This window comes from Oncorhynchus mykiss, chromosome 24, assembly GCF_057628025.1.
Source record: "Oncorhynchus mykiss isolate SJ-2025 chromosome 24, ASM5762802v1, whole genome shotgun sequence".
In the NCBI taxonomy this organism is placed as follows: Eukaryota; Metazoa; Chordata; class Actinopteri; order Salmoniformes; family Salmonidae; genus Oncorhynchus; species Oncorhynchus mykiss.
Window position 1 is genome coordinate 18315306 of NC_143045.1, and position 27764 is coordinate 18343069.

A 27764-nucleotide genomic window follows, 5' to 3' on the forward strand; every position below is an offset into this window, starting at 1 on the left:
TATTTTTGTGTCCTCCATTGGTAGTCATACAAACCAAATAAGACTCATGTCCCATCATCCTTTGCGGAGAGACTTGCGTCATTCACATGCGCTTGTTTTGGTCCGTCAATGTGCGAATCAAACGTGGCTTAACAGAAATTGGCAATATCCACAGATAAACTTGTAATTCTTCACATTTGATCGATTAAATTAAGTCCGTTAACATATCGTGTTGATAAGTCATCTGACAGGTGAGTGAAGTTGTCGTCGTTGTATTGGAATGAATGTTGCTAGCAGTTTGGACGTATGGTTGCTAAATACCATGTCTGATATAACGCTAGTTTGTTCAATCTAGAAGCAGGTTAGCGTTGATTTCATATTTTCTGGAATCTACTGCCAGTACCGAAAAGCATCACACTAATCTAGCGACCATTTATTCTAATACACGTGCGTTCTTTTTTATCTGTTCACGTAATTAATTCCCGTTAGTTACAGCTCTGGTCAAGCATGTTCGCTGAGGAGGATGAGTGGAACGATGAACCAGAAGCCAAAGCTCTGACCAAGACGGTCATCAGCAGTTTCAAACTGTCTGACAGCACCAATATCACGGTGAGCAGCCATCTCAATTTTCTTTATAATTAAATGTACCTATGTAGCTAGCAAGCCAGGCACAACTCACGTTGCCAGTGACCACATATTCAAATAGAGGGTTGAATTTTGGTTTTCCTATGGTATTTAATTTGACACCTTCATTCTCCATTCCCGGACAGACAAAATGTGTTGGGAAGAAGAGTTTGTTACGGACCCTCCAAACACTAGGGTCCGTACCAAACTGGAGCAAGAGCAATGGTGCCCCTTGGGAAGCAGGCAGTGACAGCGAAACAGAGGCCATACTGACACCACACACCAAGAGGAAGAAGAAAAGAAGCAAAAGAGGACGCAAGAAAGTAGCTGTTTCAGGAGAAGAGACCGATAAGGACAGTGGAGATTTGTGTGCCGAGGAGACTGCAGTGCCTGTAGCTAAGAAGCCAATAAAAGCAAAGAAACCAATAAAAGCAGGTGAGTTTCACAAGCACTGGCAACTGGCAACTGTCAATTGATTGTCTTAAGTTGAAGAGGTTTGAGGTTTTCTTTATTTCCTAGGGTTCATAAAGGTAAAGAATAGAGAGTCCATTATGGGTGGTAGTAAACAAGGAAAAGCAGCAACAGATGCTGAGATTGAGAGATTAAACCGAAAGCAATGGAAAAACAAGACAAAGAAGAAATGTAAAAACAAATACAAAATAAAAAATGGAGAGAATACCACCCCCCCAAAAAACACAAAAGCAGAGACCACTGTGCAAAAGGATACAGAAGATGGACCAAAAACAGCTTCTGGTGTGAACAAGGAAACAGTGGTCGTCCAGACACACCGCCATACAAAGGGGAAAAAACAGCAGAAAGAGGGTGAGCGTAAAACACAGAAAGGGAAAAAGGTCCCAGTGGGAAAAGAGATGACTTTCAATGAGACTGCTTCCACTCCAGACACAGAAATAGTTCAAAACAATAAGAACTTGTCAGAGAAAAAGACAAAGGGGAGCATTCAAGAAAAAGCAGTTCCACTAGGTAAAGAGTTAATGACAGAAGAGGAGAAACCTCAGGAGCTGGTTAGGGAGGAGCAGCACGCGGAGCCGCCCGGCAGTAAGAGGAGGAAACGGGACGAGAGCAAAGGGCAAGACCGGCGGAGAGAAAAGCTCAGGAGAATGCTCCATGGCCAGAGCCCGGAAAATAAAGAGAAACCTGCTGAGCAGGAGGAGGAGACACGCACCACAGAGGAGGTGAAAGAGGCTTCTGCAGACCGCTCGACTGCTCTGAGGTCCCGCATGGAGCAGCGTTTGGAGTCAGCGCGGTTCCGCTATATTAACGAGGTCCTGTACACCACGTCTAGTGGGGAGGCAAAACGCATGTTCAGACAAGACCCCCAGGCTTTTAGCATCTACCACAGGGGCTTTACGGCACAGGTCCAGCGCTGGCCAGCTAATCCTGTCGACGCCATCATCTCCTACATACGCCGCACGTGAGTTGTGTTATGCTTCTATCTGACCCTAACATACTTGCATTGTTTGCAATAAGTCTGTTTGCATAGTTTTTGTATTTTTATTGTCTTGGTTCTGGGGTGGGGAATCCACATTGAAATAGCATGTGGCTTTCTTTAAGACCATTTGTGTTGATTTCAGGCCTGCCTCTCTGGTAGTGGCAGATTTTGGCTGTGGTGACTGCAAAATTGCTCTTAGCTTGAAGAACAAAGTGCACAGTTTTGACTTGGCACCTATCTGTGACCGTGTAACTGTCTGCGACATGGCCAATGTGAGTCCAACTTTACATTGATCCCGAATCTGTTTCATCCATGCCTGTTTACTATGCAGTCTGTTTTTCATGTAATAGTGATGTATGATTTCTATTGTTGTCCCACCTGTCTGCAGGTACCGCTCGAGGATGGTACTGTGGACATAGCTGTATTCTGTCTCTCTCTTATGGGGACAAACCTTGTGGATTTTCTAGTTGAGGCTAACCGTGTGCTGGCGATGGGGTAAGATATATTGTGCAGAAAAACAAAGCTACAGTATGTCAATATGCTGGAATAGAAGGTGTTCCCATTTATTTTCCATATTTATGTCATCATTTATTATTATTATTAAACAATTTGTCATTTTTTGCAGGGGTATCCTGAAAATTGCAGAGGTGGCAAGTAGATTTGAGAATGTGAGGAACTTCATGGGTGCTTTGTCCAGCCTGGGATTCAAGTTGGTCACAAAGGTAAGGCAGTAATCATAGTAAACTGGGATGGCCACGTTTTTGTCTTTAGCTTTAAAAAATGCATCTTTACAATACCCTACCCTATTAATTTTGCACCCTCCTTAGGACACAGAGAATAGCCACTTTTACTCCTTTGAGTTTGAAAAGATTGCAGAAGCTCCAGAGAGGGTAAAGAAGGCAGCAGGACTGGAGCTGAGGCCTTGTTTGTACAAGAAACGATGAGGGCAACAGTGATGAGAACATGGGAGAAACAGTTCCAAACATATGTTCCAAATGGCACTCTATTCCCTTTATACTGCACTACTTTTGAACAGGGCCCATGGGGCTCTGATCAAAGGTAGTGCACTATATAGGGAATAGGGTGACATTTGGGATACACCCACAGGAGAGAAGTCAAGCAGGAAGGGCAGTAACAGAAAATGTATCTTCTACTGGATGTAAATATGAAAATGACTTTCATAGATGAGCTGGTGTTTTTGACGCCCAAACAATGTATCAAGGATTGTTGATATTGTCAATAACCGTTTGTGGGCTTTCAAATGTCTGTTTCAAAGAGAAAACATGTTCAAAAGTAGTTGACAACATTGGTATATTTTTTGATTAAATCAAAAAATAATTGTATTGCATTAAGTCTTATCATGCACAATAATTTAAGATTTATAAAGCAAGAAGAAACATTCTTATAAGATGTATAGTTTAAAGTCTGTTGTAAAAATCTCTGTCTATAAGTGCTTCAACATAATCGCAGCATTGCATTCTGCAGTCTAGTTTCAAAGGGTACTCGCAAGCCTCACTCGTCTCAGTGTACATGCAGTCTAGTTTCAAAGGGTATTCGCAGGCCTCACTCGTCTCAGTGTACATGCAGTCTAGTTTCAAAGGGTACTCGCAAGCCTCACTCGTCTCAGTGTACATGCAGTCTAGTTTCAAAGGGTATTCGCAGGCCTCACTCGTCTCAGTGTACATGCAGTCTAGTTTCAAAGGGTATTCGCAGGCCTCACTCGTCTCAGTGTACATGCAGTCTAGTTTCAAAGGGTATTCGCAGGCCTCACTCGTCTCAGTGTACATGCAGTCTAGTTTCAAAGGGTATTCGCAGGCCTCACTCGTCTCAGTGTACATGCAGTCTAGTTTCAAAGGGTATTCGCAGGCCTCACTCGTCTCAGTGTACATGCAGTCTAGTTTCAAAGGGTATTCGCAGGCCTCACTCGTCTCAGTGTACATGCAGTCTAGTTTCAAAGGGTATTTGCAAGCCTCACTCGTCTCAGTGTACATGCAGTCTAGTTTCAAAGGGTATTCGCAGGCCTCACTCGTCTCAGTGTACATGGCACAGGATCTAGATTGGCCACTAGAGGAACACGGGTGATAATGTTATTCTCAGCCAGTTCCCAGTATCTACTATACCCATGCTCTCCATCCAGATGCAGAGGGGGGCTGTCTGGGGCTCGGACAGTGTCTGTGTTCGTCACCCGTGTTCTGACCCAGAGGAGGGGGAGCAGGCAGGGCTGGAGAGCGAGTGTGTCCTGCAGGGCTCCTAGCCGTGTATCCCACATTGCCCCTCTCAGTTCTGGAACACACCGCTCAGGGGAAGAGAGGCTGGGGATGTTTCAGCACCTAGTGAGACACGGTGAAACAGCAATTCAGAAATGGAATGTGATTTTTAGTAGGTCTAATAAGAACGAGTGGTACTGGTAGCTTTGGGAGGCAGTTTAGAGATGTTGCTGATGTCCCTCTGCTGGCATGGGCAGCCTCCCTGATTAACACACAGAAAGGCCCTGGCCTTGGAGAAGGCAGTAGGCATTGGTTGGACCACTGGTGGCCTCATCACATAGGTACGCCTTGAGCACCTCTGCTCTCTAGGCGGAACAGGCTTGAGACGGTCAGGAGAGAGGAGACTGCAGGCTTGCTGTTTCGCATGGGCTGGTTGAGCTTAGAGCGCAGGTAGGAAACCACATCAACCAGTCCGTCCCACTCTGCCCGGAGGAAGTAGCATAGGGGTCCCAGGGATGGAGCTCCTACACTCACAACCCTAATGTCATCCTTCTGTCCCAAGCTGTCCTTCAGGGCTAATAGTCTGTCCCGGGCCTGGGTGGGTCAGCTCGTTGGTGCTCCTGACCCTGCCAAAGGGCTACTTGGAGTCTTAAAGCAGGGTGTTCAAGGTTTGGCTGTGAACCCAGCTCTCCTGCCAAACCAGCACCAAGGGGTCGTTGGTGTTGGCCAAAGCCTGAACATGTTGCTCCAGACTTTGCAGCAGGCCTGATAAGTCTGCAGAGATGGCAAAAGACAGTCAAAGTAGTGTTCCCAATTTAATCAGAAGAACAGATTCCTATCACTGCTGAAGGCTGAACATGTAAGTAGGGTAATGTACTTCAAATTCATAGGATATGAGTTCTAATCTTTAATGTAGTACATACAAGTCAAAACTTTGGACACACCTACTCATTCAAGGGTTTTCTACATTGTAGAATAATAAAGATATCAAAACTATGAATGAAATAACACATATGGAATCGTGTAGTAACCAAAATAGTGTTAAAGTAGCCACCCTTTGTTAGCTAATGTTTTTAGCATCAAATCAACAGTAGGTGAACATATTAGTCCTTCCCATATCAGATTCAATAAGCATACTAGGTACCTTGTTGATCAACAGAGAGGCTATTAGAGTAGAGCAACCAGACAGACACCTTCCTGAAGAGCAGCAGCCTCCACTCTTGGATCTGGGCGGTGGAAACAGTCATCAGCTCCCACAGTCCTTTGCGAGCTTCCATCTTCTGCCTGGCTTCGGTTACAAAAGTCAAATCCAGAGGGTTTCCTACGGAGGGGACAAAGATAAGAGTGAGGAAGGAGCGATGTAAACACAGGGCAGGAACTCTCCCTCAGTCCCCCTCTCATCTCACCTCTGAGACTGTTACTGGTCCTGCTGAGCTCTGTCAGGCGAGCAGAGACCGCATATACCTGTCTGCACATGGTCTTGAGCTTGTTGCGCATCTGAGCAGCATTCTGAGTGGGGTCCAGATATGGTCCAGAGGTGGCTTTAGTCTCATCCAGGTCGTGCGCCAGGGAGGAGAAGGTGTTGTCCATGGTGTCAGCCATGAAGGAAAGATGATGGCACACTGTCTCTGCTCGCTGCTTTAGGAGAGGAACAAAAATGTCCCACAGGTCCAGAATCTAATAAATAATAACAAACTATCTGTAGGTAGCTCTTCTTCTGATGACTCAAAATAGGTACAAGGAAATTATTCAGACAAATGAAAAGCTATGTGTTTAACCTGTTCCTCCAATACCAGCTCATCTGGTGTCACCTGTCTGTAGTTGGTTCGAACGGTTTCCTGGAACGGTTTCACACACAGCCACACCTATCTTCTCCTGGATGTGGGAGCAGGTGACGATGAGCAGCTTTCTTGAGGTGGTGAGAGAGGGGGCACTGTGCGCACCCTGTCAGTCCAGAAGCGCACCTTCTGAATGTGCTCCTCGTAGTGTAAGGCAGGCATGCCCCCTATTGGTCTCCAGAGAGGCTGGATTCCATTGGCTGGTGAACAGATGGATGTCAAACAACCGGGAGTGTCCCTCACACAGCCGCTGGATCTCAAGCCCAGCCTCCTGTGGGTCAAGGGAGAATCCACAAACATTCCATGATTCAGAAACCAAACGTTTTGAAAGGATAGTTAGTGCATCGTTGTAGAGCTTTTCGTAGAAAATAGTTAAAAGATAAAGTGTGAATGATCTGTGTGATCCTGGCATGCTCTCTCTGGACCTCCTTAACTCCAGCGTTGAGGCTGAGCTGCCATTCCAACTGTTTCATGGACAGTGGGTAGTACTGCCCTCTCAGCCTTTGTCCTGAATCATCAGAGGGGTCCGCTTGGGCAGCACCAGCCTGGAAGCTGATAGAGCACATTGATGCTCCCACTTGGAGAAGCTGCTGACACCAGTCGACTCACTGTCCTTCTCCCAAAAAGCTGAGAACCATGCACATACAAACACAGGCGATAAGCGTAAGACAATGTGTATCTCTGCCTGTTTTTCCCCCAGTGCTTTAACTCCTGTTTACCATATATTAGACACTTTTTCTTGGTAAACCATGTTATGGGATGAACAACATATTCTATCAAATTATGGACTGTGGTACAACTGGGAAGATAGCTAATCTCCTGTCCTGTCCAACATTACCTGTGATAACTCCACACTGCCCTTTCCCACCTGGACAAAATGAACACCTATGTGAGAATGCTATTCATTGACTACAGCTCAGCATTCAACAGCATAGTGCCCTCAAAGCTCTTCACTAAACTAAGGACCCTGGGACTAAACACCTCCCTCTGCAACTGGATCCTGGACTTCCTGGCGGGCCGCCCCCAGGTGATAAGGGTAGGTAACAACACATCCGCCACGATGATCCTCAACACGGGGGACCCTCAGGGGTGCGTGCTCAGTCCCCTCCTGTACTCCCTGTTCACTAATGACTGCACGGCCAGGCACGACTCCAACACCATTAAGTTTGCTGATGACACAACAGTGGTAGGCCTGATCACTGACAATGATCAGACAGCCTATAGGGATGAGGTTAGAGACCTGGCCGTGTGGTGCCAGGACAACAACCTCGCCCTCAATGTGAACAAGACAAAGGAGATGATTGTGGACTACGGGAAAAGGAGGACAGGGCACGCCCCCATTCTCATCGACGGGACTGTAGTGGAGGAGGTTGAGAGCTTCAAGTTCCTTAGTGTCCACATCAACAAACTATCATGGTCCAAACAGACCAAGACAGTCGTGAAGAGGGCACAACAAAGCCTATTCCCCCTCAGGATACTGAAACATTTTGACATGGGTCCTCAGATCCTAAAACAGTTTTACAGCTGCACTATCAAGAGCTGGTTGCATCACTGCCTGGTATGGCAACTGCTCGGCCTCCAACCGCAAGGCACTACAGAGGGTAGTGCGTACGGCCCAGTACATTACTGGGGCCAAGCTTCCTGCCATCCAGGACCTCTATACCAGGCGGTGTCAGAGGAAGGCCCTAAAAATTGTCAAAGACTCCAGCCACCCTAGTCATTGACAGTTATCTCTGCTACCGCACGGCAAGTCTAGGTCCAAAAGACTTCTTAACAGCTTCTACCTCCAAACCGTAAGACTCCTGAACAGCTAATCAAATGGCTGCCCAGACTATTTGCATTGCCCCCCACCCCCTATTTTATGCTGCTGCTACTCTCTGTTTATTATCTATGCATAGTCACTTTATATCTACCTACATGACTAACCGGTGCCCCTGCACATTGACTGTACCGGTACCACCTGTAAAAAGCCATGCTATTGTTTTTTTACTGCTGCTCTTTAATTATTTGTTACTTTTATTTTTTCTTAACACTTATTTATCTTAAAACTGCATTGTTGATTAAGGGCTTGTAAGTAAGCATTTCACTGTAAGGTCTAACCCTGTTGTATTCGGCGCATGTGACAAGTACAATTTTATTTGGCTATGGTGTTCACTACCTGAAAGGGCCATTATTCACAGCTTTCTTTGCAAAGATTTCTACCACCTCTGTGCCAGTCAGAGGCTCTCTGTGCTTGGCATCTTCTTTTACTTCTGTCTCTGTCTTGATCAGCTGTCTTTACCCGGGACATGTCTCCATAATCTGTAAAGCTGAATCAACAATGGACACCACAATACTAAATATTCTATCTGAATTTTTTGGAAAGACCAATTTGAACACGAGTGAAATGAAGCAGCAAACACACACGCTCACTGCTTAACCTACTTGTCCAGTGCAAATTCCTCAAATGACACTGGAGTAGCTTTCAAATCAAATCAAATTTCATTAGCTTTGACAGGGATATCAGTCCCCAGCACGGAAGCAATCAGATGATGTCCCTCCATCCACAATGACTCCCCCATTGCCACCTCAGGGCCCACCTCTGCCACTAGGCGAGGGAGATCCACCATGGACAGAGGAGTGGGAGCAGGGGAGAGGTTTCAAGTGCTGAGGGCTCAACCTGGCTGGGGCTTATACATGAAGGCTGGTGAGGAGGCATGGTGCTCCTGAGACTCCAGTGGTGGTAGTGAGAGTACAGAGGCCAAATTGGCTGCTGGGATGGGGTCCCTTTTCCTCCCTCTAGGGAACCATCCCTTGGCCTTGCTGTTCCTCATGCATGGTCCTGTGTTGACTATCTATTTTTGGTGCAGGCCTAATTGCAGGATGTTTTGTATCATTAGTTCTGCCACAAACGCCAAGCTTTAGCCACTATTTGCTGAGTTGATTTTCATATTCCTCTGTTGAGCCCATTTCTGAAAAGAAACGTAAATAGTTACATGGGAAGTTACGTCAATTTTTATGGCCCATGTTGTGGGATCTCTTATCTTCCATAAGGGGGCGCTAGGAGATGCTAAATAAGTAATTGGAGTGTGAAATATATTTTTAACTTTAATTTACATAATTTAACATGGACTAACCCTATACCAGGATTTAAAATGCATTATTCACAACCAGAGTAGTATAACATATAGTTGACTGCCCCAGCATTGGTAAACAAGACACTAATTTCTTACTATGATTGGTATGAAGAAACTTGCCACATCACACATTTGGATTAAACTCATCACAGCAAGCTGCAGTCTGTATTGAAATTATGCAAATCCTGATCCAACCTGATTTACTTTATTCTCTCAGGTGAGAATACATGTTACTGCTCTTCTGCAAGTGATGACGTGAGCTCTATTAGGAGTGTCTTATTTCCCAGACACCCTCAGGGTTAGTGCAAAGAACTTAAACTGAGTGAGTGAGTGAGTGAGTCTGGACATGTTTAACTATACTTGAGGGGACCAGAAATCCCCACAACAATATTAAACAAACATAAATTTGACCAACTGGGGACATTTTGTTAGTCCCCACAAGGTCAAATGCTATTTCTAGGGGTTTTAGGGTTTAGGAGCTAGGCTTAGGTTTAGGTTTTGGGGTTAAGGTTAGGGAAAATAGGATTCTGAATGGGACTGAATTGTGTTGCCCCCCCCCCCCCCCCCCCCCCGCGCGCGCCAATTAATTTAGTCTTAAACCTGTCAAACAAGGCAGTTTTAACAACAAGATACACATTTACAGTAACTTTAATGATAATGCTCTGGATTTTACAACATTAGATAACCAAAATGAACAACCTTTCAAAGTTTAATACTTGTGGGGACCAGAAATCCAAAACAGTAAAACAAACAGTTGCTACGCTCAACATCATTTCTAGCAGTTTTACAATACATTTCTTTACAACATATTACGATTATTGAAAACACCAAAGCATGACATACATAATAATACTCTAATAAACAAAACAAAAAAATCATGAAAAATTCACAAAATAATGCATTTTAATATCCTGGCATGAATCACGTAAGAGTGATGCACAGAATACTCTAGCTGGGTCACCAGACCCATCTGAATGTTCTCTGACATATAGTACAAGCCTGTGGTTGCCTACAGTCAAAAGCTTGCTAATGAAAAATAAAAAATGTCTGTGTAATGTATCTGTATCTACAGTTGAAGTCAGAAGTTTACATACACTTAGGTTGTAGTCATTAAATCTAGTTTTTCAACCACTCCACAAATACCTTGTTAACAAACTATAGTTTTGGCAAGTAGGTTAGGACTTCTACTTTGTGCATGACACATCATTTTTCCAACAATTGTTTACAGACAGATTATTTAACTTATAATTCACTGTATCACAATTCCAGTGGATCAGAAGTTTACATACACTAAGTTGACTGTGCCTTTAAACAGCTTGGAAAATTCCAGAAAATTATGTCATGGCTTTAGAAGCTTCTGATAGGCTAATTGACATAATTTTAATCAATTGGAGGTGTAATTGTGGATGTATTTCAAGGTCTACCTTCAAACTCAGTGCCTCTTTGCTTGACATCATGGGAAAATCAAAAGAAATCAGCCAAGACCACAGAAATAAAATTGTAGACCTCCACAAGTCTGGTTCATCATTGGGAGCAATTTCCAAACGCCTGAAGGTACTATGTTCATCTGTACAAACAATAGTACATAAGTATAACACCATGGGACGACGCAGCCATCATACCGCTCAGGAAGGAGACGCGTTCTGTCTCCTAGAGATGAATGTACTTTAGTGCGAAAGGTGCAAATCAATCTAAGAACAACAGCAAAGGACCTTGTGAAGATGCTGGATGAAACGGGTACAAAAGTATCTATATCCATAGTAAAAGGAGTCCTATATCAACATAACCTGAAAGGCCGCTCAGCAAGGAAGAAGGCACCACTCCAAAACTGCCATAAAAAAGCGTGAGGAAGGATAATTACGTGGATATATTGAAGCAACATCTCAAGACATCAGTCAGGTAGCTAAAAGCTTGGTCGCAAATGGGTCTTCCAAGTGGACAATAACCCCAAGCATACTTCCAAAGTTATGTCAAAATGACTTAATGACAACAAAGTCAAGGTATTGGAGTGGCCATCACAAAGCCCTGACCTCAATCCTATAGAAAATGTGTGGGCAGAACTGAAAAAGCATGTGCGATCAAGGAGGCCTACAAACCTGACTCAGTTACACCAGCTCTGTCAGGAGGAATGGGCCAAAATTCACCCAACGTATTGTGCTTGTGGAAGGCTACCTGAAACATTTGACCCAAGTTAAACAATTTAAAGGCAATGCTACCAAATAATATTGAGTGTATGTAAACTTCTGACCCACTGGGAATTCTCTCTACTATTATTCTGACATTTCACATTCTTAAAATAAAGTGGTGATCATAACTGACCTAAGACAGGGCATTTGTACTAGGATTAAATGTCAGGAATTGTGAAAAACTGAGTTTAAATGTATTTGGATAAGGTGTATGTACACGTCCGACTTCAACTGTATGTGATGTTGTAATGTTTTTGCATTTAGGGACCACAATGGAAATAAGTCTCTGACTTTTCCGATATCCTTGTCAAGTTTTTTAAAATGCATTTACTGAGTATGTTTTTTTTAAACCTACCAAACTAAATCAACCAGACTCAAATGACACCCTATTTCCTATACAGTGCACAAGTAGTGCTCTATATGGTGGCAGTAGGGGGTGCACCCTGTTATTTACACAGTGGATCTGGCATCAATGACAATAGAGTAGCTGAGCAGCTGGTTGTACTCCTGGCCTCCTCCTCCTGGTACTGTCACTGCTGCCTTCCCCTTCCTCAACTCTGGAGAGCACAGGTCCTGGGTCAGAGAGGTCAGGGGCGCCAGCGACTCGCGCTTCTTACAGGAGTTCAGAGAAGATAGGAGACAAGGGGACAAAGCACATCAAATGTTGAATAAAGACCTATGGATAGAAGCTATAGGAATAGATTAATGAAGGCAAGACGGCCATTCTCATGAATTCAAAGCGTGCATAATGTTTTTTTGAGAACTCATCAGTTAGAGAAAAGATCTAAGAATGACTGACCTTAGATCCTGGGCGGTCTCCTCCATTTATTTTGCTGCAAAAAACAATTAAAACAATTCATTGTCATTTGAGTTACAGTGACAGACAGCATTTCAAATATTGTCTAATTCTTCTGTTGTTTTTATACAGTTGGTTATCATCCTCACTCACTAATAAAGTTGCATGGCCAAATATACCTGCATGGCCAAACTGCACCCCTTGGAGGAGCTGTTGTATGAGTGAAAAGACTTCCACTGAGCCACTGAGTGTGTGCATGCATTATGCTATGTGAATATATAAGTAGAATGATGGTGACCCCAGACATCATCATTGATCTCTCTGATGTCAGAAGCAGTAACTCTCCTCATCTCTCATGATCCCCATGACACCAACCAGGCCAATGAAGACCTGCTCTTTTCAAAAAGTACTGCTAGTGCTGGTGACCTGTGGGTGATGCAAATCTCGGAATAGCTATTCCCCTGGGGCGTCATATTTTCTCTTGTGTATGCTGTCCGACTGACTGACCTTTCCAAATTAGCCTGACGGATCTTCCCACAGGAACCAGTGATAATGGGACAGTGATGCTCATCGCACCAATGGCACCTTGACCGAATGTACTGACCAAAGACACAATGAATAAGCCTGAAGTGCAGTCAGTGTGTCTGTCTATACTGTCTATATATTTACCATCCCTTCTCACATGAGTCATGACAAAGAGGAAGTTAGTCTACGTCCCAATTGGCACCCTATTCCCTACACAGTGCACTACTTTTGACCAGAGCCCTGTGGGAGAGTTTTCATGGACCATTAGTGGATTTGTGGATCAGATGCTTTTAAAGACATTTAGGATCTCAAAGTGTATCCAAACATTGTGGTAGTGAGACACCTGTCTTATTATCTGATCAGATCCAATGACAGCAACAAGAGGCGACTGCTTTATGCATTTCTCTCATTCCAAGCATTGCAACTGGGATTGAATTACAATATGAATTCTTCAGCTGTGAAGTTTTTGAATAGCTTACCTTACTTCCAGAGTAGTAACTCAGAATACAGGCTCTATAGTTGCCCTATGATAACATTAGATGGAAAATAAATCTGTCTTTACCACAGAAACAGAGAGAATCAAACTGTGTGAGCTGAGCTGTGGTGGCTGACGTACCTGTCTGCTCCAGCCACAGAGCATCCTGTTTTTTGAATAGCTCTGTGCTACTTTTGTCATGCCTAGCTGTAGTAACCATCAGACGCACAGACCTGGTTTCCTGTTTGTCACCTGCCAACCTGCTGGTCGACTCACCAGAAAACACACAAAGTGACAATGAGGAGGATCGAGATGGCCGCAGCCGAGGAGAAGCAGACGATGAAGACCATCACTGCACAAACACACAGGAGAAAGACATCAGGTAACACAAAATGGAAGTAAATGGAATGGAACACCTGTTGTAAATGGAAGTTAATGCCAATTTTATGTAATAATATGTCAATCATTTTGGGATGTTCACCAGAAACCATTGACATATCTTACATTTTGTTGTATCACTGATGCAAGATAAGGTGAGTGTACACTCACTGAGCTGTTTATCTTCACTGGTGACCTCCACTTGAATGAGGACTGAGGCCTTATGGTGGTAGAAAGAGGCGTGGCAGGTGTAGAGGCCCGCATCCTGCTCCGTGACCTTTGACTGGAACAACAGAGCTCCGCCATCCATCTGGACCAATGAGCCATCATTTCTTCAACACGCAGCAGGACACAGAAGGTCATTACATAGTACACACGCTTCTTTGAACTGTTTATCAGCTAAGTGGCAAAGAAGACAGTCATGAAGAGAGAATAAGATAAGCAAGTGAGGGGGGAAACTGCTATCGCAACACTTTTTGATACCTTCCAAAATATGTGGAAAACAGACAAAAAAAGTAATACAAAACCACTTCTATAGTTGACATTGAGTGGCATAAATCTAACGAGACGTTGTATTTTGTATATCTACTTAGGTGTATAAATAAGTGACTGTATCATCCACCTTAGCAGATACGAACGCAGCTTTACACAGAATAGCTTGACAGAATAACTCCTAACACAAGTTATGAGCCTGTGTATGGGAGGACAGGAGAGTGTCAGGTTTATGAGTCACTCATTGTCCCTGATATTAGTACCACCGACCGCATGGCCTGCCAGTCAGGACAACCTTCTCCAGGCCCCACAGCACAGAAGTCCTGATAGTATCTTAATAAGGCATAGTGGCAGCTTTACGACACTGCACTTATTTGATTGTCTAGTTAAAAGCTCTCATAAAACAATACATATGAGAACTTCCATCTTGACGAAAAACAATGATTGTACAAATTACCGGCCCTGTGTAGTGGTAATATTACCCTACTCTGTCTTCCATCCTACTGTAGTGCTCTCACTCAGCCTCCACAGGACAGAAGCTGAAGGAAAGGAATACTGTAGTAAAAGAGAGTCTAGCAAAGAGTATTACCTGTGACAGGTGAGGTTGTAAGTTGGTACACTGCCATAGACTTTGAGCAGGATCCTCTGGTTTTGGAAATTCTCCTTTAGAGACATTCGATGTATAACGGACTCGTCTCCATAAGGTTTGTACAGGGGAGTGGTTTGGTTCAGTAGTCTGACAGATGATATGTCTAGGAAGGGGAAGGGGAAGTGGTCAACAGGGGGCAAAACACAAACCACTCCCTAAATACATACAATCGATAGACAGGCAGTTGTATTTCACTGTTGACTGGGATGTCGAAGCATGGCATGCCTGGCAGGTACTGTATGTCTATGAATGTCACGACAGAAGTGTCAGTACACTCTTAGAAAAGAAGGTGCTATCTAAAACCTAAGAGGGTTCTTCGACTGCCCCTATAGGAGAACCATTTGAAGAACCCTTATTGGTTCCAGGTAAAACCCTTTTGGTTCCAGGTAAAAACCCCTTTTGGGTTCCATGAACAAACCTTTCTACAGAGAAACCAAAGAGAGTTCTACCTGGAACCAAAAAGGCTTCTCCTATTGGGACAGCTGAAGAACCGTTCAGGAAGCCTTTTTCTAACAGTGTACAGAATGTATGTGTTGTATAACACGTATTTTGTGGTGTTGGGGGCTTTATATAAAAAAAGGGAATCATTTCTGTTTGCATTTATTCTCTATTACACTTACAGTATCTGGGGACATGGACTGTCCTCCTCTCCTTAAGTCCATGGTGATTTTGAAAGAGGCAAGTCAGGTCTTGTCCCTCATGGAGGGCCAGTGGGAACTCATAGGTGAGGTTGGTTAGCACTCTCACACCTTCATACCCAGAGCGGAAGGAGATGTGGCCTGTGGTGTTGTCAGGTAGAACCCAGGAGAGGTGTGCTCTGATCCCGTCCCCTCTGTACTCACACACAGCCAACCACAGAGATCTGCTCTGCCTCGCAACAAAAACACGCATCACAGGGGACTCTGAGGGAAGGGAGGGAGGGAGTGACATTGTGTGGTGGTTGGATACAATGGATGCGTCCATAAATGACACCCTATTCCCTTTATAGTGCATTACTTTTGACCAGGGCCCATAGGGGAAATAGCGTGTTATTGGGGATGCACATAATGTATTGTGGAGAAACATGGATACTACAAGTCATAAAGTAATTTACCCAATCCACGCAGCAGTATCCCTCTTCTCTCTGGCCTTTCAAGACCCAGCTGATCCACCACACAGGTGACATTCTGACCAGAGAACATGGAAGTGGGGAGCCTCAACACACTACAGACCGTCACAGAGCCATTGGCATGGTGCTCAGGCTGCCCCTGATCCTGCAAGCGAAACATATGTTAGAGTGTGCAAATTATATCCAAATGATTGCTGTTTTTTTCTTCATTTTTGCTGTATTTATTTTTGATTCCAATCACCCTTTAATTTGTTCTTTCCCTTTACCTGCTCCTGCCCCTCTTTAAGCTGACTGGTACTATTGTCACTGTCCCTGTCTCCAAGACTCCAGGAGATAGTGGCAGCAGGTCCAACACTGTCCACAGTGCACTGCACCAGTGTGTATGCTACATCTTCCTCCCACTCAGAGCTGGACTGGATGGTGATGTTAGGAGGAGCTGCATGTAGATGGAACAGAGATATAGGATACATGTTCTCAATGTAAATAAAATAACAGAGATATAGGATACATGTTCTCAATGTAAATAAAATAACAGAGATATAGGATACATGTTCTCAATGTAAATAAAATAACAGAGATATAGGATACATGTTCTCAATGTAAATAAAATAACAGAGATATAGGATACATGTTCTCAATGTAAAAAATGTATTTTAACACTAGAGCTTTAATTGATGGTGTTCGATGATTTGTTGAACATACCACACACGGGGAGTGTTATCTGTCTTCTCTCTGGCAACACAAACACAGAATGATCTATCACACACTCCATATTGAGCTCCTGGGCTGAGCAGGCAGGCAGGACTAACACACTGCTGACAGAGTGGGTTCCATTATGGGATGTGAGACTGGACCAGGAGGGCCCAGACACACCCTCAGGTAGAACCCAGGACACATTGGCAATGGGGACAGAGTCTGCAGCCAGGCACTCAATGAACCTGTTACCCAGTCTGTCCTGGACATCAATCCTTATGCTGGGAGGAACAGTCACTAGCACACAGAGGATAGAAGGCAATAAACATGCTAATCGCTGAACTTTACAGTGTGCAGGAAAATAAACATTCTGATTTATACTAACAATATTTCTTACATTTAAAAAATACAATTTATGATAGACGTCACTTGTATTAACATAATGCTGTCTCGCTACAAATTACAGACTGCCAGATATGGCATTGTGAAATGATGAAGATGATATGTTGGCTGCATCCCAAATTATATGATATGTAGTCTACATCCCAAACATTTTACCAGGGCCCATTGTCACTATAGTGCACTATATCAGGAATAGGGTACTATTTGGGACACAACCTATGTTATGTAGACAAGACTCTGCTCGTACCAGACTGCTTTACTTGTGGGTTAACGGTAATGTCCAGCAGTACAGATGCCCTGTGGCTGTAGTAGGAGGCCTCACACTCATACAGCCCTGCATGGTAGAGCTCCACAGGACCCTGCAGGGTTAGAACACTGCCAATCACCTCCACACCTTCAGGGAGAGACTGCTCTTCTCTAGGAGACAACACAAGACCAGACACTGTTACAGTTAGACACTCAATTCAAAGGGCTTTATTGGCATGGGAAACATATGTATACAATGCCAAAGCAAGTGAAATAGATAGTAAACAAAAGTGAAATATACAATAACAAATTAACAGTAAATGTTACACTCACAAAAGGGAAAATAAATACACATAAATATAGGTTGTATTTACAATGGTGTTTGTCCTGCACTGGTTGCACTTTTCAGATCACAATATTGCTGCTGTAATGGCACACTGTGGTATTTCACACAATAGATTTGGAAGTTTATCAAAATTGGATTTGTTTTCTAATTCTTTCTGGGTCTGAGAGAAATATGTGTCTCTAATATGGTCATACATTTGGCAGTAGGTTAGGAACTGCAGCTCAGTTTCCACCTCATTTTGTGGGCAGTGTGCACAGTTTGCACTCTCCAGAGGCAGGTAGCGTTGGGCCAGTACCCGAAAGGTTGCTGGATCGAATCCTTAAGCTGCCAAGGTAATAAAAAAAAATGTAACCCACTAAGCCGTTATTGTAAATAAGAATTTGTTATTAACTGACTTGCCTAGTTAAATTAAAAAAGAGCAGCACCTCTAAGAGCTTTTGTTCTCGCATAGTTAGATCCAGGGATAATGTCACCAACTTGGTGATTGCTATTCAAAGTTGATAAAAAATGGTCTGGTGCAGCAGATATCTTCTCACGCCACAGACGCTGTGAGATGCTGTGAGACATATACTATTGTTGCTATACTGCGACATGTTATGTTCTGTTCAGACAGGATGGTGCGTTACCGCTACCAACAGCACAGGTGGTGAAATTACATTTAGAATTATAAGATCGGTACTAGCTAGTGTGTACTAGCTAGCTAGCTAGTGTGTACTAGAGCACACATGTACTATCTAGCTAGATAGTATTGTACTAGCTGGCTAGTGTGTGCCAGCTAACTAGTGTGTGCTAGCTAGCGACACAAGCAACAGTGGTTAATTAACATAATGCCCAGACGGATTGGAGCTAGTGCGCCGACTGGTATGTTCGTAGCACATTACCAACAAATGTCTAAATTACAGGTTGCACGTGCGCATAAAATGCAAAAATACCATATGAGACGCATGTGCTTTGAGGTTTGTCGCCCATTCGGTGTCAGCACGCAAAATCTGCAGCTGGATGCTTCTAAAACAAATCTGCAGGATGTGTGTCTAGTGCCTGTCTATTGCCTGTGGTTTTCAACCAAACCTATCACCACAGCTGCCTAACACGATATGTATATGATGTTAACACCTGTGTTAATGATGCAAATAATAGTATAGCAACAATAGCAGAAATTCATGAAATTGCTATAAGGCAAAATGGGACAGCAAACTTTGTTTTTTGTAACTGTTCGCTGATTGATAAGATTATCACAACATGTTAATGTTGTCCTTTATCTGAGATGAACTGAAGTTCACAATCAAGAGAAATCAACAGACATCTTGTCTGTATTATGATAGTAATACAGGTATCCTTACTTGGTGCATACGATACTGTAACGTGGTACATCCCCAACGACCTTTAGCCCGATGGTGGTTTTGCTCTGTCCTTCCTCCAGAACCACTGACTCTACAGCCTGGCTCTTGTTGCTGCGGTCTGTCAACCCTGGGTTCAGCAGCCGAACAGCAGACAGATCTACACAATAGGAAGTGAAAACAGAATATCCAACACAGAGTCTTTTATTAAGTAGAGTAAATGAAAAGCAGTCTCCTAAGACCATACTTTTGGCTCCAAATCCTCAGTTATGACTCGTGATCAGTACTCACAGAATGCCGGCAAAGTGGTGGTCCGTAGCTCTCTGTGTGGGAACTTGGGGTGGTCAAACAGACAGGTGATGTTTTCCCCTTCATGAAGCTCAGCTGGGAAGCGGTATGACCTGACCAATGTGTCTGCTGCATCCATGACAACCTCCTTCTGTAGCATGGAACTGGCCTCCCGATTGAGCAGGACCAGGGTGATGTCAGCTCGGGGTCGCCCTCCAGCTGCACCACAGGTGACCACCCAGAACTCCTCCCCGTCCTCTAGAACCAGGTATGTCTCAATGGTCACATTGGGAGCCACTGCAGGCAGAGAGAAATAATAATTGTACATGAGCAGGTGGGAATGGTCCATCAGTATAACAACAGTGAGTCCTAAATCTAATGTCTGGGCCCTGGGGCTGTGGTTTAGATTTTTGAGAAGGCTGAAGTGAAAGGATAGACGTATGAAAGATAAACACAGGACATAACAGGGCTGCCGGTTGGGTTTAGGAGGAGAGTGCTGACACTTCTCACCTGTTCCATCTGTTCAGCAGGCTACAGCTGAGAGCAGATCTGCTGGCGGGGCTGGAACTACAGGACTATGCCTACATCCCAAATGGCACCATATTTCCAATATGACTCTGGTTAAAAATAGTGCACTATATAGGGTGCCATTTGGGAAGCACACTATTTCACACATCTCAATACAGACTGACTGCTGATATAGAAAGGCATCACTCTATCACTCTAAGACTTTGATACTACCATCATGACGTTGGCCTCTTTGGGTATAGCAAGCCCCATCCCCCTCTCCCTGCCTCCCCCTTTCCTCCTTCAACTAGGTTGCTGTGGTCAGAGAGACGTCGTAAATTCCTGAGGATCTCCTCATGGACACACAGTATAGAGAGAGTCAATTTTCATAGAGGACAAAGGAAATCCTTCCACCTCACAGAACTTGAGGTACGAACAGATTTCATGTTCCGGAGAAAGTATAAAAGATCGGTGAAGAATCCAGCTATGAACTGGTCCGTTTGTTACAACTTGGAGATGCTCATGGGAGACGGTGTGACCACATTACCATAACGCTGTTTATATATACAGTGCCTTGCGAAAGTATTCAGCCCCCTTGAACTTTGCGACCTTTTGCCACATTTCAGGCTTCAAACATAAAGATATAAAACTGTATTTTTTTGTGAAGAATCAACAACAAGTGGGACACAATCATGAAGTGGAACGACATTTATTGGATATTTCAAACTTTTTTAACAAATCAAAAACTGAAAAATTGGGCGTGCAAAATTATTCAGCCCCCTTAAGTTAATACTTTGTAGCGCCACCTTTTGCTGCGATTACAGCTGTAAGTCGCTTGGGGTATGTCTCTATCAGTTTTGCACATCGAGAGACTGACATTTTTTCCCATTCCTCCTTGCAAAACAGCTCGAGCTCAGTGAGGTTGGATGGAGAGCATTTGTGAACAGCAGTTTTCAGTTCTTTCCACAGATTCTCGATTGGATTCAGGTCTGGACTTTGACTTGGCCATTCTAACACCTGGATATGTTTATTTTTGAACCATTCCATTGTAGATTTTGCTTTATGTTTTGGATCATTGTCTTGTTGGAAGACAAATCTCCGTCCCAGTCTCAGGTCTTTTGCAGACTCCATCAGGTTTTCTTCCAGAATGGTCATGTATTTGGCTCTATCCATCTTCCCATCAATTTTAACCATCTTCCCTGTCCCTGATAAAGAAAAGCAGGCCCAAACCATGATGCTGCCACCACCATGTTTGACAGTGGGGATGGTGTGTTCAGCTGTGTTGCTTTTACGCCAAACATAACGTTTTGCATTGTTGCCAAAAAGTTCAATTTTGGTTTCATCTGACCAGAGCACCTTCTTCCACATTTTTGGTGTGTCTCCCAGGTGGCTTGTGGCAAACTTTAAACGACACTTTTTATGGATATCTTTAAGAAATGGCTTTCTTCTTGCCACTCTTCCATAAAGGCCAGATTTGTGCAATATACGACTGATTGTTGTCCTATGGACAGAGTCTCCCACCTCAGCTGTAGATCTCTGCAGTTCATCCAGAGTGATCATGGGCCTCTTGGCTGCATCTCTGATCAGTCTTCTCCTTGTATGAGCTGAAAGTTTAGAGGGATGGCCAGGTCTTGGTAGATTTGCAGTGGTCTGATACTCCTTCCATTTCAATATTATCACTTGCACAGTGCTCCTTGGGATGTTTAAAGCTTGGGAAATCTTTTTGTATCCAAATCCGGCTTTAAACTTCTTCACAGCAGTATCTCGGACCTGCCTGGTGTGTTCCTTGTTCTTCATGATGATCTCTGCGCTTTTAACGGACCTCTGAGTCTATCACAGTGCAGGTGCATTTATACGGAGACTTGATTACACACAGGTGGATTGTATTTATCATCATTAGTCATTTAGGTCAACATTGGATCATTCAGAGATCCTCACTGAACTTCTGGAGAGAGTTTGCTGCACTGAAAGTAAAGGGGCTGAATAATTTTGCACGCCCAATTTTTCAGTTTTTGATTTGTTAAAAAAGTTTGAAATATCCAATAAATGTCGTTCCACTTCATGATTGTGTCCCACTTGTTGTTGATTCTTCACAAAAAATACAGTTTTATATCTTTATGTTTGAAGCCTGAAATGTGGCAAAAGGTCGCAAAGTTCAAGGGGGCCGAATACTTTCGCAAGGCACTGTATATATATATATTTATCATATATGAGGTTTACATCTAATTGTTGTATAAGATGAATGAGTGAGTATGATACTGTTTGTAAAAGTGTGTAATATGATTTTGGACTGTTTAATGAAGGAAAACTCAAAAAGGGGATTGGAGTTAACTAAATCAGAGGACCGCCCCTGAGCCCAGTTAGGGTCAGGCGTCCTGGGACAGCCCTTTTCTGCCTTCCGAATAAAACCCCCACTCGGGTTTTCGATCAGCAGACCGAGCTTACCTCAATTGCGAGATGGCTAAAGGTTGCAGACCATGTTTTTCTCCATTAGGAGGACACAGGTTGTAGACCATTGCTGAATCTTTTAACCATACCACGTGGTTAAACTCTTAGACTATCGATACCGACAGAATAAGAACAAGTCTTTGATATTAATTACTAGTCTGCAGCTAGGAATTCGGTTTCATTGAACGCGAAGAACGACAACCGCTGACACATCTATAACGAAACGAATGAATGTCACTCTGAACTATCCACTATAACCACGACAGAGAGAGAGAGGGAGAGAGACGGACAATTCTACAAAATAAACTTTTCACCAGCGATCAAGATGACACACTGAGCGTAAACATATATATTGATTGCAATTGTTCCTGAATGAGTGAGCGTTCATGTGCAAAGGATTAGCATTTCAATTGTTATAATTATCACTCTGTAGTGACTTCTTAGTCGACCCCCACTTCCCCTTTTGTCTAACAAGCCGCCATGCCGGTTTAGCCCACTAGGGCACATTCTCCTATCATTTCTTGTAACCACATTTACCTTGTTTGTTTGTTTGTTTATGCATTTCTGTGAATTACTTAGTAATAAATAAATGATTTAAGACAATTGATGTATGGATGACTCATAGTGAAGACTGGGTTCGTGCAGATAACCAACAATTTACGACGTTTGGAATGAGACTAACGTGAGGTAAAGTAAATAATTCATTAATTTGAAGACTAATTGATCAGATAAAATATCTGAAAAGTTATTTTAGGAAATTATAACTTTGTAATCTGAATATTATTCCTTGGTGCCCCGACTTCCTAGTAATTACGGTTACATGATTAATCAGTCTAATCGCGTAATAACTAATTACAGAGAATCTTTGATAAAAACTATCAGTCTTCAGTTAATGATAGTAAAGACACGACAGAGAATATTTCTGTCATATGATACTCTTTGACAGGCTGTATATCAAAACGTGTCTAATGTGGTAGGGAGGGATATCGACATATGATGAGAATATGATGATGGTGTATGTTCTGTCTCTGTCGTGCCACAGCTGATTGCGAGCACTGTACAGGAAACACACAATACCTGGTACATGGCGGGAGTAGGGGTTGGGGAGTGGGGAGGTGACCACGTGGAACAAAGGAAAGTAAACATCTGTGCCAGTGAGCTCGGGGTGGTGCCAGCCCCAGCATAATCCAATATCTACAGATCATTCTCAGACATTGATTCTTAGCACCACAGGTCATGTCAGAGTTAACCTCTTCCCAAACTAAATCCTTGCCCACGAAAGTAAGAAATGCCAAGTACTGTACACACAAACATACACATCAAGGATGCGTCTCAAATCTTGGCAGTCTTCCTGGTCAAAAGCAGTGCACTATAAAGGGAATAGGGTGCCATTTAGGATGCAGTCCTTGTGTACATGAGCTGGCAGGCTTACTGAAGGTCTCCACCCCCACTGTGACATGTGTGGTGGGGTCAGGCAGGGTTGGGTGCTGGACCACACAGGTCACCCTGTCCTGGTCCTGTAGGTGGGTGGGGAAGCGGAGAATGCTGGTCACAGTGGCAGTGCCATTGGTATAACTGGTGTTGCTCATCTCCACAGAGGAGTTGTCAGTAGGAGGACTGCCGTTGATCTCCCAGCGAATCAGAGCCACAGGTTTACCATTGGTAGCTGAGCATGTGACTGACTGGTAGTGGGTAGCGTTGTCTGTGTCCTCTGTCACCTCTGTGTGGATATCAGGTCGAGCTTCAAAACAAAAACATTCAAACACATGACGGGGATGATGCTGGTACAAGAAACAGTTATGTAATGGATGTTTGTATGATTCTGTCTTTGCTATGACCTTGAAGGTACAGTAAGGTACAACAGGCAATGATAATGTCACATATTCTATCCACCCCCCCCAACCCAATTTCACCATGAGGCCATGTTTTCTTCTGTTGTTTTTCTCTACCATCTAGGTGTTAAGTACTTTTGCATCACCCATTAGAGGCTCTTAAAATGCATCCTTCCTTACTCACTTTCTTGAAGTAATCAATTATCTGATCTGACATAACCTAACTGGTCAAAGCAATGCAGTGTAAAGTTTGGTTACACCAATCTTGTCATCTCAGATTAGTGATTACTTATAGGAGGGGGAAAAGGAAGGATGCAGTATTCTAAATGGGCCATATTCATCAATCAAGCTTACCCAGGACAGTGAGAAACATGCTGTTAGTGATCTCCTCTTCATCAGTGGCAAACACGCATGTGTACTCCCCCTGAGCCTCCAGAGTAGACACCCTCATCTTCACAGTCAGATTGGTGAGAGAGGCTGGGGTGGAGAAGTCTGGGTCTTTGCTGAAAGCCTTGTTGTTCTTGTAGCCTGTTAATTTCTTCATCGATCGCTTAATTCTAGAGTCTGGGCGTTTCCATGAGGCGTCTGTGATGTCATTCTGTCCCAGGTACTGACAGCGGAGGAAGATGTCCTCTCCAAGGATCCCAGTGACGTTACGATCAATCTCCATGTCCTCCTCCATATCTGTGAGAGAGAAAAACATTGTGATATGCATAAATGATTAGTAATTCTGTCATGATGTGTCCCAAAGGGGCACCATATTCCCTAGTACACTACTTTTGACCATAGCTCTATGGGCCCTGTTCAAAAGTAGTGCGCCATTTGGGACGCAAACTCAGTCACTCACAATCACACATATCTCAGTGGGATGCACTTTGATTAATTGATGAGATATTCCGTATACGTTGCTAAAAACAACCAACAGCAAATGTGATTTCTGTTGAGAAGGAGGGGCAGTGAGATGGTGGATGTCTGTTGGTGTGATTTCTATAAAAAGGGTTCCCTGTCTGTGTGTGTCCATCCCATTGTCTCTTGGTGAGACTGGATGAAGCAGCTGCTTGTGTCCCAAATGGCACACTATTCCCTATGGGCCCTGGTCAAAAGTACTGCACTATAGTGAATAGGGTGCCATTTGTATATGGGGCAGAGAACATAATGACTGTCAATGGAAACAATCACTTTGTGGAATGCAGAAGATAGAGATGCTGCAGTGCTAAAAGGTAATATGTACTAAGTGATGAGACTTATCTCTCTAGACTAACATGGGCTATGTGTTGATCCAAGGCTAAAGACGAGGACTGAACTGTGTACATTGATTGTGACACTTAAATGCTGCCGGGACTGATCCCACCCGTGGAGGTTTAATGGAAGACTCCATTTTGTTAAAGAACGGAGCTACAGTCTGTCTCTAAGACATTGGCCATGATTAGGGGATGTTTCAGTGAAGGGGACATAAAACAAAGCAGCCTGACAGTTTTGAGTATTGGGAGGATGATAGTACGCATATTCCAATGCATACCAACTCACTCTCCTCTCTCTCGTCTCTCTATTATGGAACACTTAAGGACACAGTTGATCTATTAGCCAGTGAAAATGGGAGTCAAATTGAACCTTAAAGTGCCGAATGATGACAGCTGAGTACATTGTGTCATGGGGAACACTCAATCGATACCCAGTCTAACACTTCACATCACCTATCCTATAAAATACTGCTGTTGGGACACTTTGATGAGGACCACACGTATGTCTCCAACTAGAAATACTCTGACCAAATCAATTCAGAGAACAGCAAGAAGTGGTGGGTTGTATATCACAACATATGGAAACAATCAGAACGTTGAGTATATCCCCAAATGCTCACTTATTCATTGGTCACACAAATATATCTTGTCTTGTGGGTTTATGGTTCATAAAAATGGAAAAGGTATTCAAACATGTACATAACTGAGGCACGCTAAAAGGATACACTACAAATAAACACATAGTAACAGCCTGAAATACATAATAATGTCCACTAGCACTTTTTCTGTGGCCCCAAGACACTGACAACTATCTCTGTTTAAGGTTAGGGTGCTTTATGTATAATGAACAAAAATATAAACACAATATGCAACAATTTCAAAGATTTGACTGAGTTACAGTTCATATAAGGGAATCAGTCAATTGAGATACATGAAATAGACCCTAATCTATGGATTTCACATGACTGGGCAGGGGCGCAGCCATGGTTGGGCCTGGGAGGGCATAGGCCCATCCACTGTGGGCCAATCAGAATGAGTTTTTCCCCACATAAGGGCTTTATTACAGACAGAAATACTCCTCAGCACCAACCCACCACAGACAATCCCTTGTGGCTTATGGTAGAGAAATTAACATTAAATTATCTGGCAACAGTTATGGTGGACATTTCTACAGTCAGCATGCCAATTGCATTCTCCCTCAAAAACATGAGACATCTGTGGCATTGTGTTGTGTGGCAAAATGGCACATTTTAGAGTGGCCTTTTATTGTGCCCAGCAAAAGGTGCACCTGTGTAATGACCATGCTGTTTAATCAGCTTCTTGATATGCCACACCTGTCAGATGGATGGATTATCTTGGCAAAGGAGAAATGCTCACAAACAGGGATGTAAACAAATGTAGGCTACCCAAGTACCATATAAGGCCAGTATATCATAGTATAGTCACATGACGCTGCTGTGGTTTCATCTTGGCTTCTACCCAACAGCAGGCATTCACATACATGGATGCTTGCAGATGATTCCATTTTCAGAGGGTAGCAAGACAACTCAAAATGTAAACTTATATTGACAAAGAACTGTTTTTGATCAAACAAATAGATCAGTGCAGTGATGTAACTAATGAATTGTATGATGATGTGTTAGTGGAGAGATCCGGGGAGGAAAAGTCATACTGTCAGTGGTTCTAACCTACAGACCTATTTATTCCTCAGAGGCACTCATTCATCTGCCGATTGAAAATACACTCTGAAGAGGTTCCTCAGTTAAGTTCAAACACATCAAACTGTGAGGTTTTTCTGACTAACAAAAAATAGAGTTGACTAATAACACAGGGATTTCCCCTAAACTCAGTGGTACACTTAGGAGAGCCATTGCAATACTATTAATGGTATCACTGAAGGTCATGAATGGAATTGAAAAGGTCATAAAGCAACCAAAATGGTTTTAATAGCTGACACCATTGGACAATAATTGCAGACTAACAGCCAATATTGTAATATAAACATATGTCACCGTTGTTTAAAATAAAATGAATCGACTCCATCCTTTTAGTGTGTTGATAATGCTACAGTTAAAATGCATTCAGAATATTTCAAATGGATTCTGCTCTTGGGTTTATTGCTTGTAAGCCTTTATATTTAGACTAATCAAGCAGGAAAACTATTGCACCTCTGTTCGGTGTAAAATACCACAGGTTAAACAAGTCTTTAAGGTCTAGTAAACTCAACCCATAAACAGAACTGTACACTCACAGAAGGATTATAACTCCTCAGACTTACCCAGCATGTCCAAGCAGTGAGACACATTTAGGACAAAGCCCAAAATCAACAGCCCTGAGCATCCCATGGTGGTATCACTGAGAGTGATGATTCAATTTGACTACAGCAAGTCTTCCTATGAGGGTATTCAAATATGTGTGTGTGTGTGTGTGTGTGTGTGTGTGTGTGTGTGTGTGTGTGTGTGTGTGTGTGTGTGTGTGTGTGTGTGTGTGTGTGTGTGTGTGTGTGTGTGTGTGTGTGTGTGTGTGTGTGTGTGTGTGTGTGTGTGTGTGTTCAAGAGAAGCTGTCAGAGTCAGCTGTAGAGGGTGTGTGCTCCAGACTTC

The 27764-nt window shown here is 43.3% G+C and overlaps 2 protein-coding genes across 9 annotated transcripts; one reads left to right on the plus strand and one right to left on the minus strand.

Annotated features, from left to right (window-relative positions):
* The first annotated feature begins 56 nt into the window (after nt 1-56).
* LOC110503900 (uncharacterized) lies at nt 57-15301 on the plus strand. Of its 6 annotated transcripts, none has more exons than XM_090218531.1 (8): nt 57-230; nt 475-588; nt 750-1038; nt 1123-2035; nt 2196-2325; nt 2442-2548; nt 2679-2775; nt 12329-15301. In XM_090218531.1, the coding sequence occupies exons 2-8, from the start codon at nt 487-489 to the stop codon at nt 12350-12352; spliced, it is 1662 nt and encodes a 553-aa protein (XP_090074657.1). In that variant the 5' UTR covers nt 57-230; nt 475-486; the 3' UTR covers nt 12353-15301. The 6 variants fall into 6 exon arrangements, with proteins under 6 accessions (XP_090074657.1, XP_090074658.1, XP_021438204.2 ...); XM_090218532.1 differs by having other exon boundaries at nt 13404-15301; XM_021582529.3 differs by lacking the exon at nt 12329-15301 and adding an exon at nt 2881-3401.
* Nucleotides 9847-27764, minus strand: LOC110503899 (uncharacterized). 3 transcript variants are annotated; one of them, XM_021582526.3, is made up of 15 exons: nt 27442-27764; nt 24277-24606; nt 23523-23831; nt 19139-19432; nt 18851-19007; nt 17166-17335; nt 16526-16813; nt 16090-16259; nt 15809-15968; nt 15336-15617; nt 14656-14818; nt 13746-13906; nt 13473-13548; nt 12200-12233; nt 9847-12009 (listed from the first exon to the last, which is right to left on the minus strand). In XM_021582526.3, exons 1-15 carry the CDS (start codon nt 27506-27508, stop codon nt 11851-11853), a joined length of 2820 nt encoding a protein of 939 aa, XP_021438201.2. In that variant the 5' UTR covers nt 27509-27764; the 3' UTR covers nt 9847-11850. The 3 variants fall into 3 exon arrangements, with proteins under 3 accessions (XP_021438201.2, XP_021438200.2, XP_090074656.1); XM_021582525.3 differs by having other exon boundaries at nt 9847-12012; XM_090218530.1 differs by having other exon boundaries at nt 9847-12012; nt 23407-23831; nt 27442-27526.

Coding starts and splice junctions, on each gene's coding strand:
- LOC110503900 (XM_021582529.3), top strand. CDS start 487: ATGTTCGCTGAGGAGGATGAGTGGAACGATGAACCAGAAGCCAAAGCT. Junction 2,326..2,441: donor CTGTCTGCGACATGGCCAAT/GTGAGTCCAACT, acceptor ACCTGTCTGCAG/GTACCGCTCGAGGATGGTAC. Junction 2,776..2,880: donor GATTCAAGTTGGTCACAAAG/GTAAGGCAGTAA, acceptor CACCCTCCTTAG/GACACAGAGAATAGCCACTT.
- LOC110503899 (XM_021582525.3), bottom strand. CDS start 27,508: ATGGGATGCTCAGGGCTGTTGATTTTGGGCTTTGTCCTAAATGTGTCT. Junction 17,336..18,850: donor TACAGTATCGTATGCACCAA/GTAAGGATACCT, acceptor GTTGTCTCCTAG/AGAAGAGCAGTCTCTCCCTG. Junction 15,969..16,089: donor TTAAAGAGGGGCAGGAGCAG/GTAAAGGGAAAG, acceptor TTTCGCTTGCAG/GATCAGGGGCAGCCTGAGCA.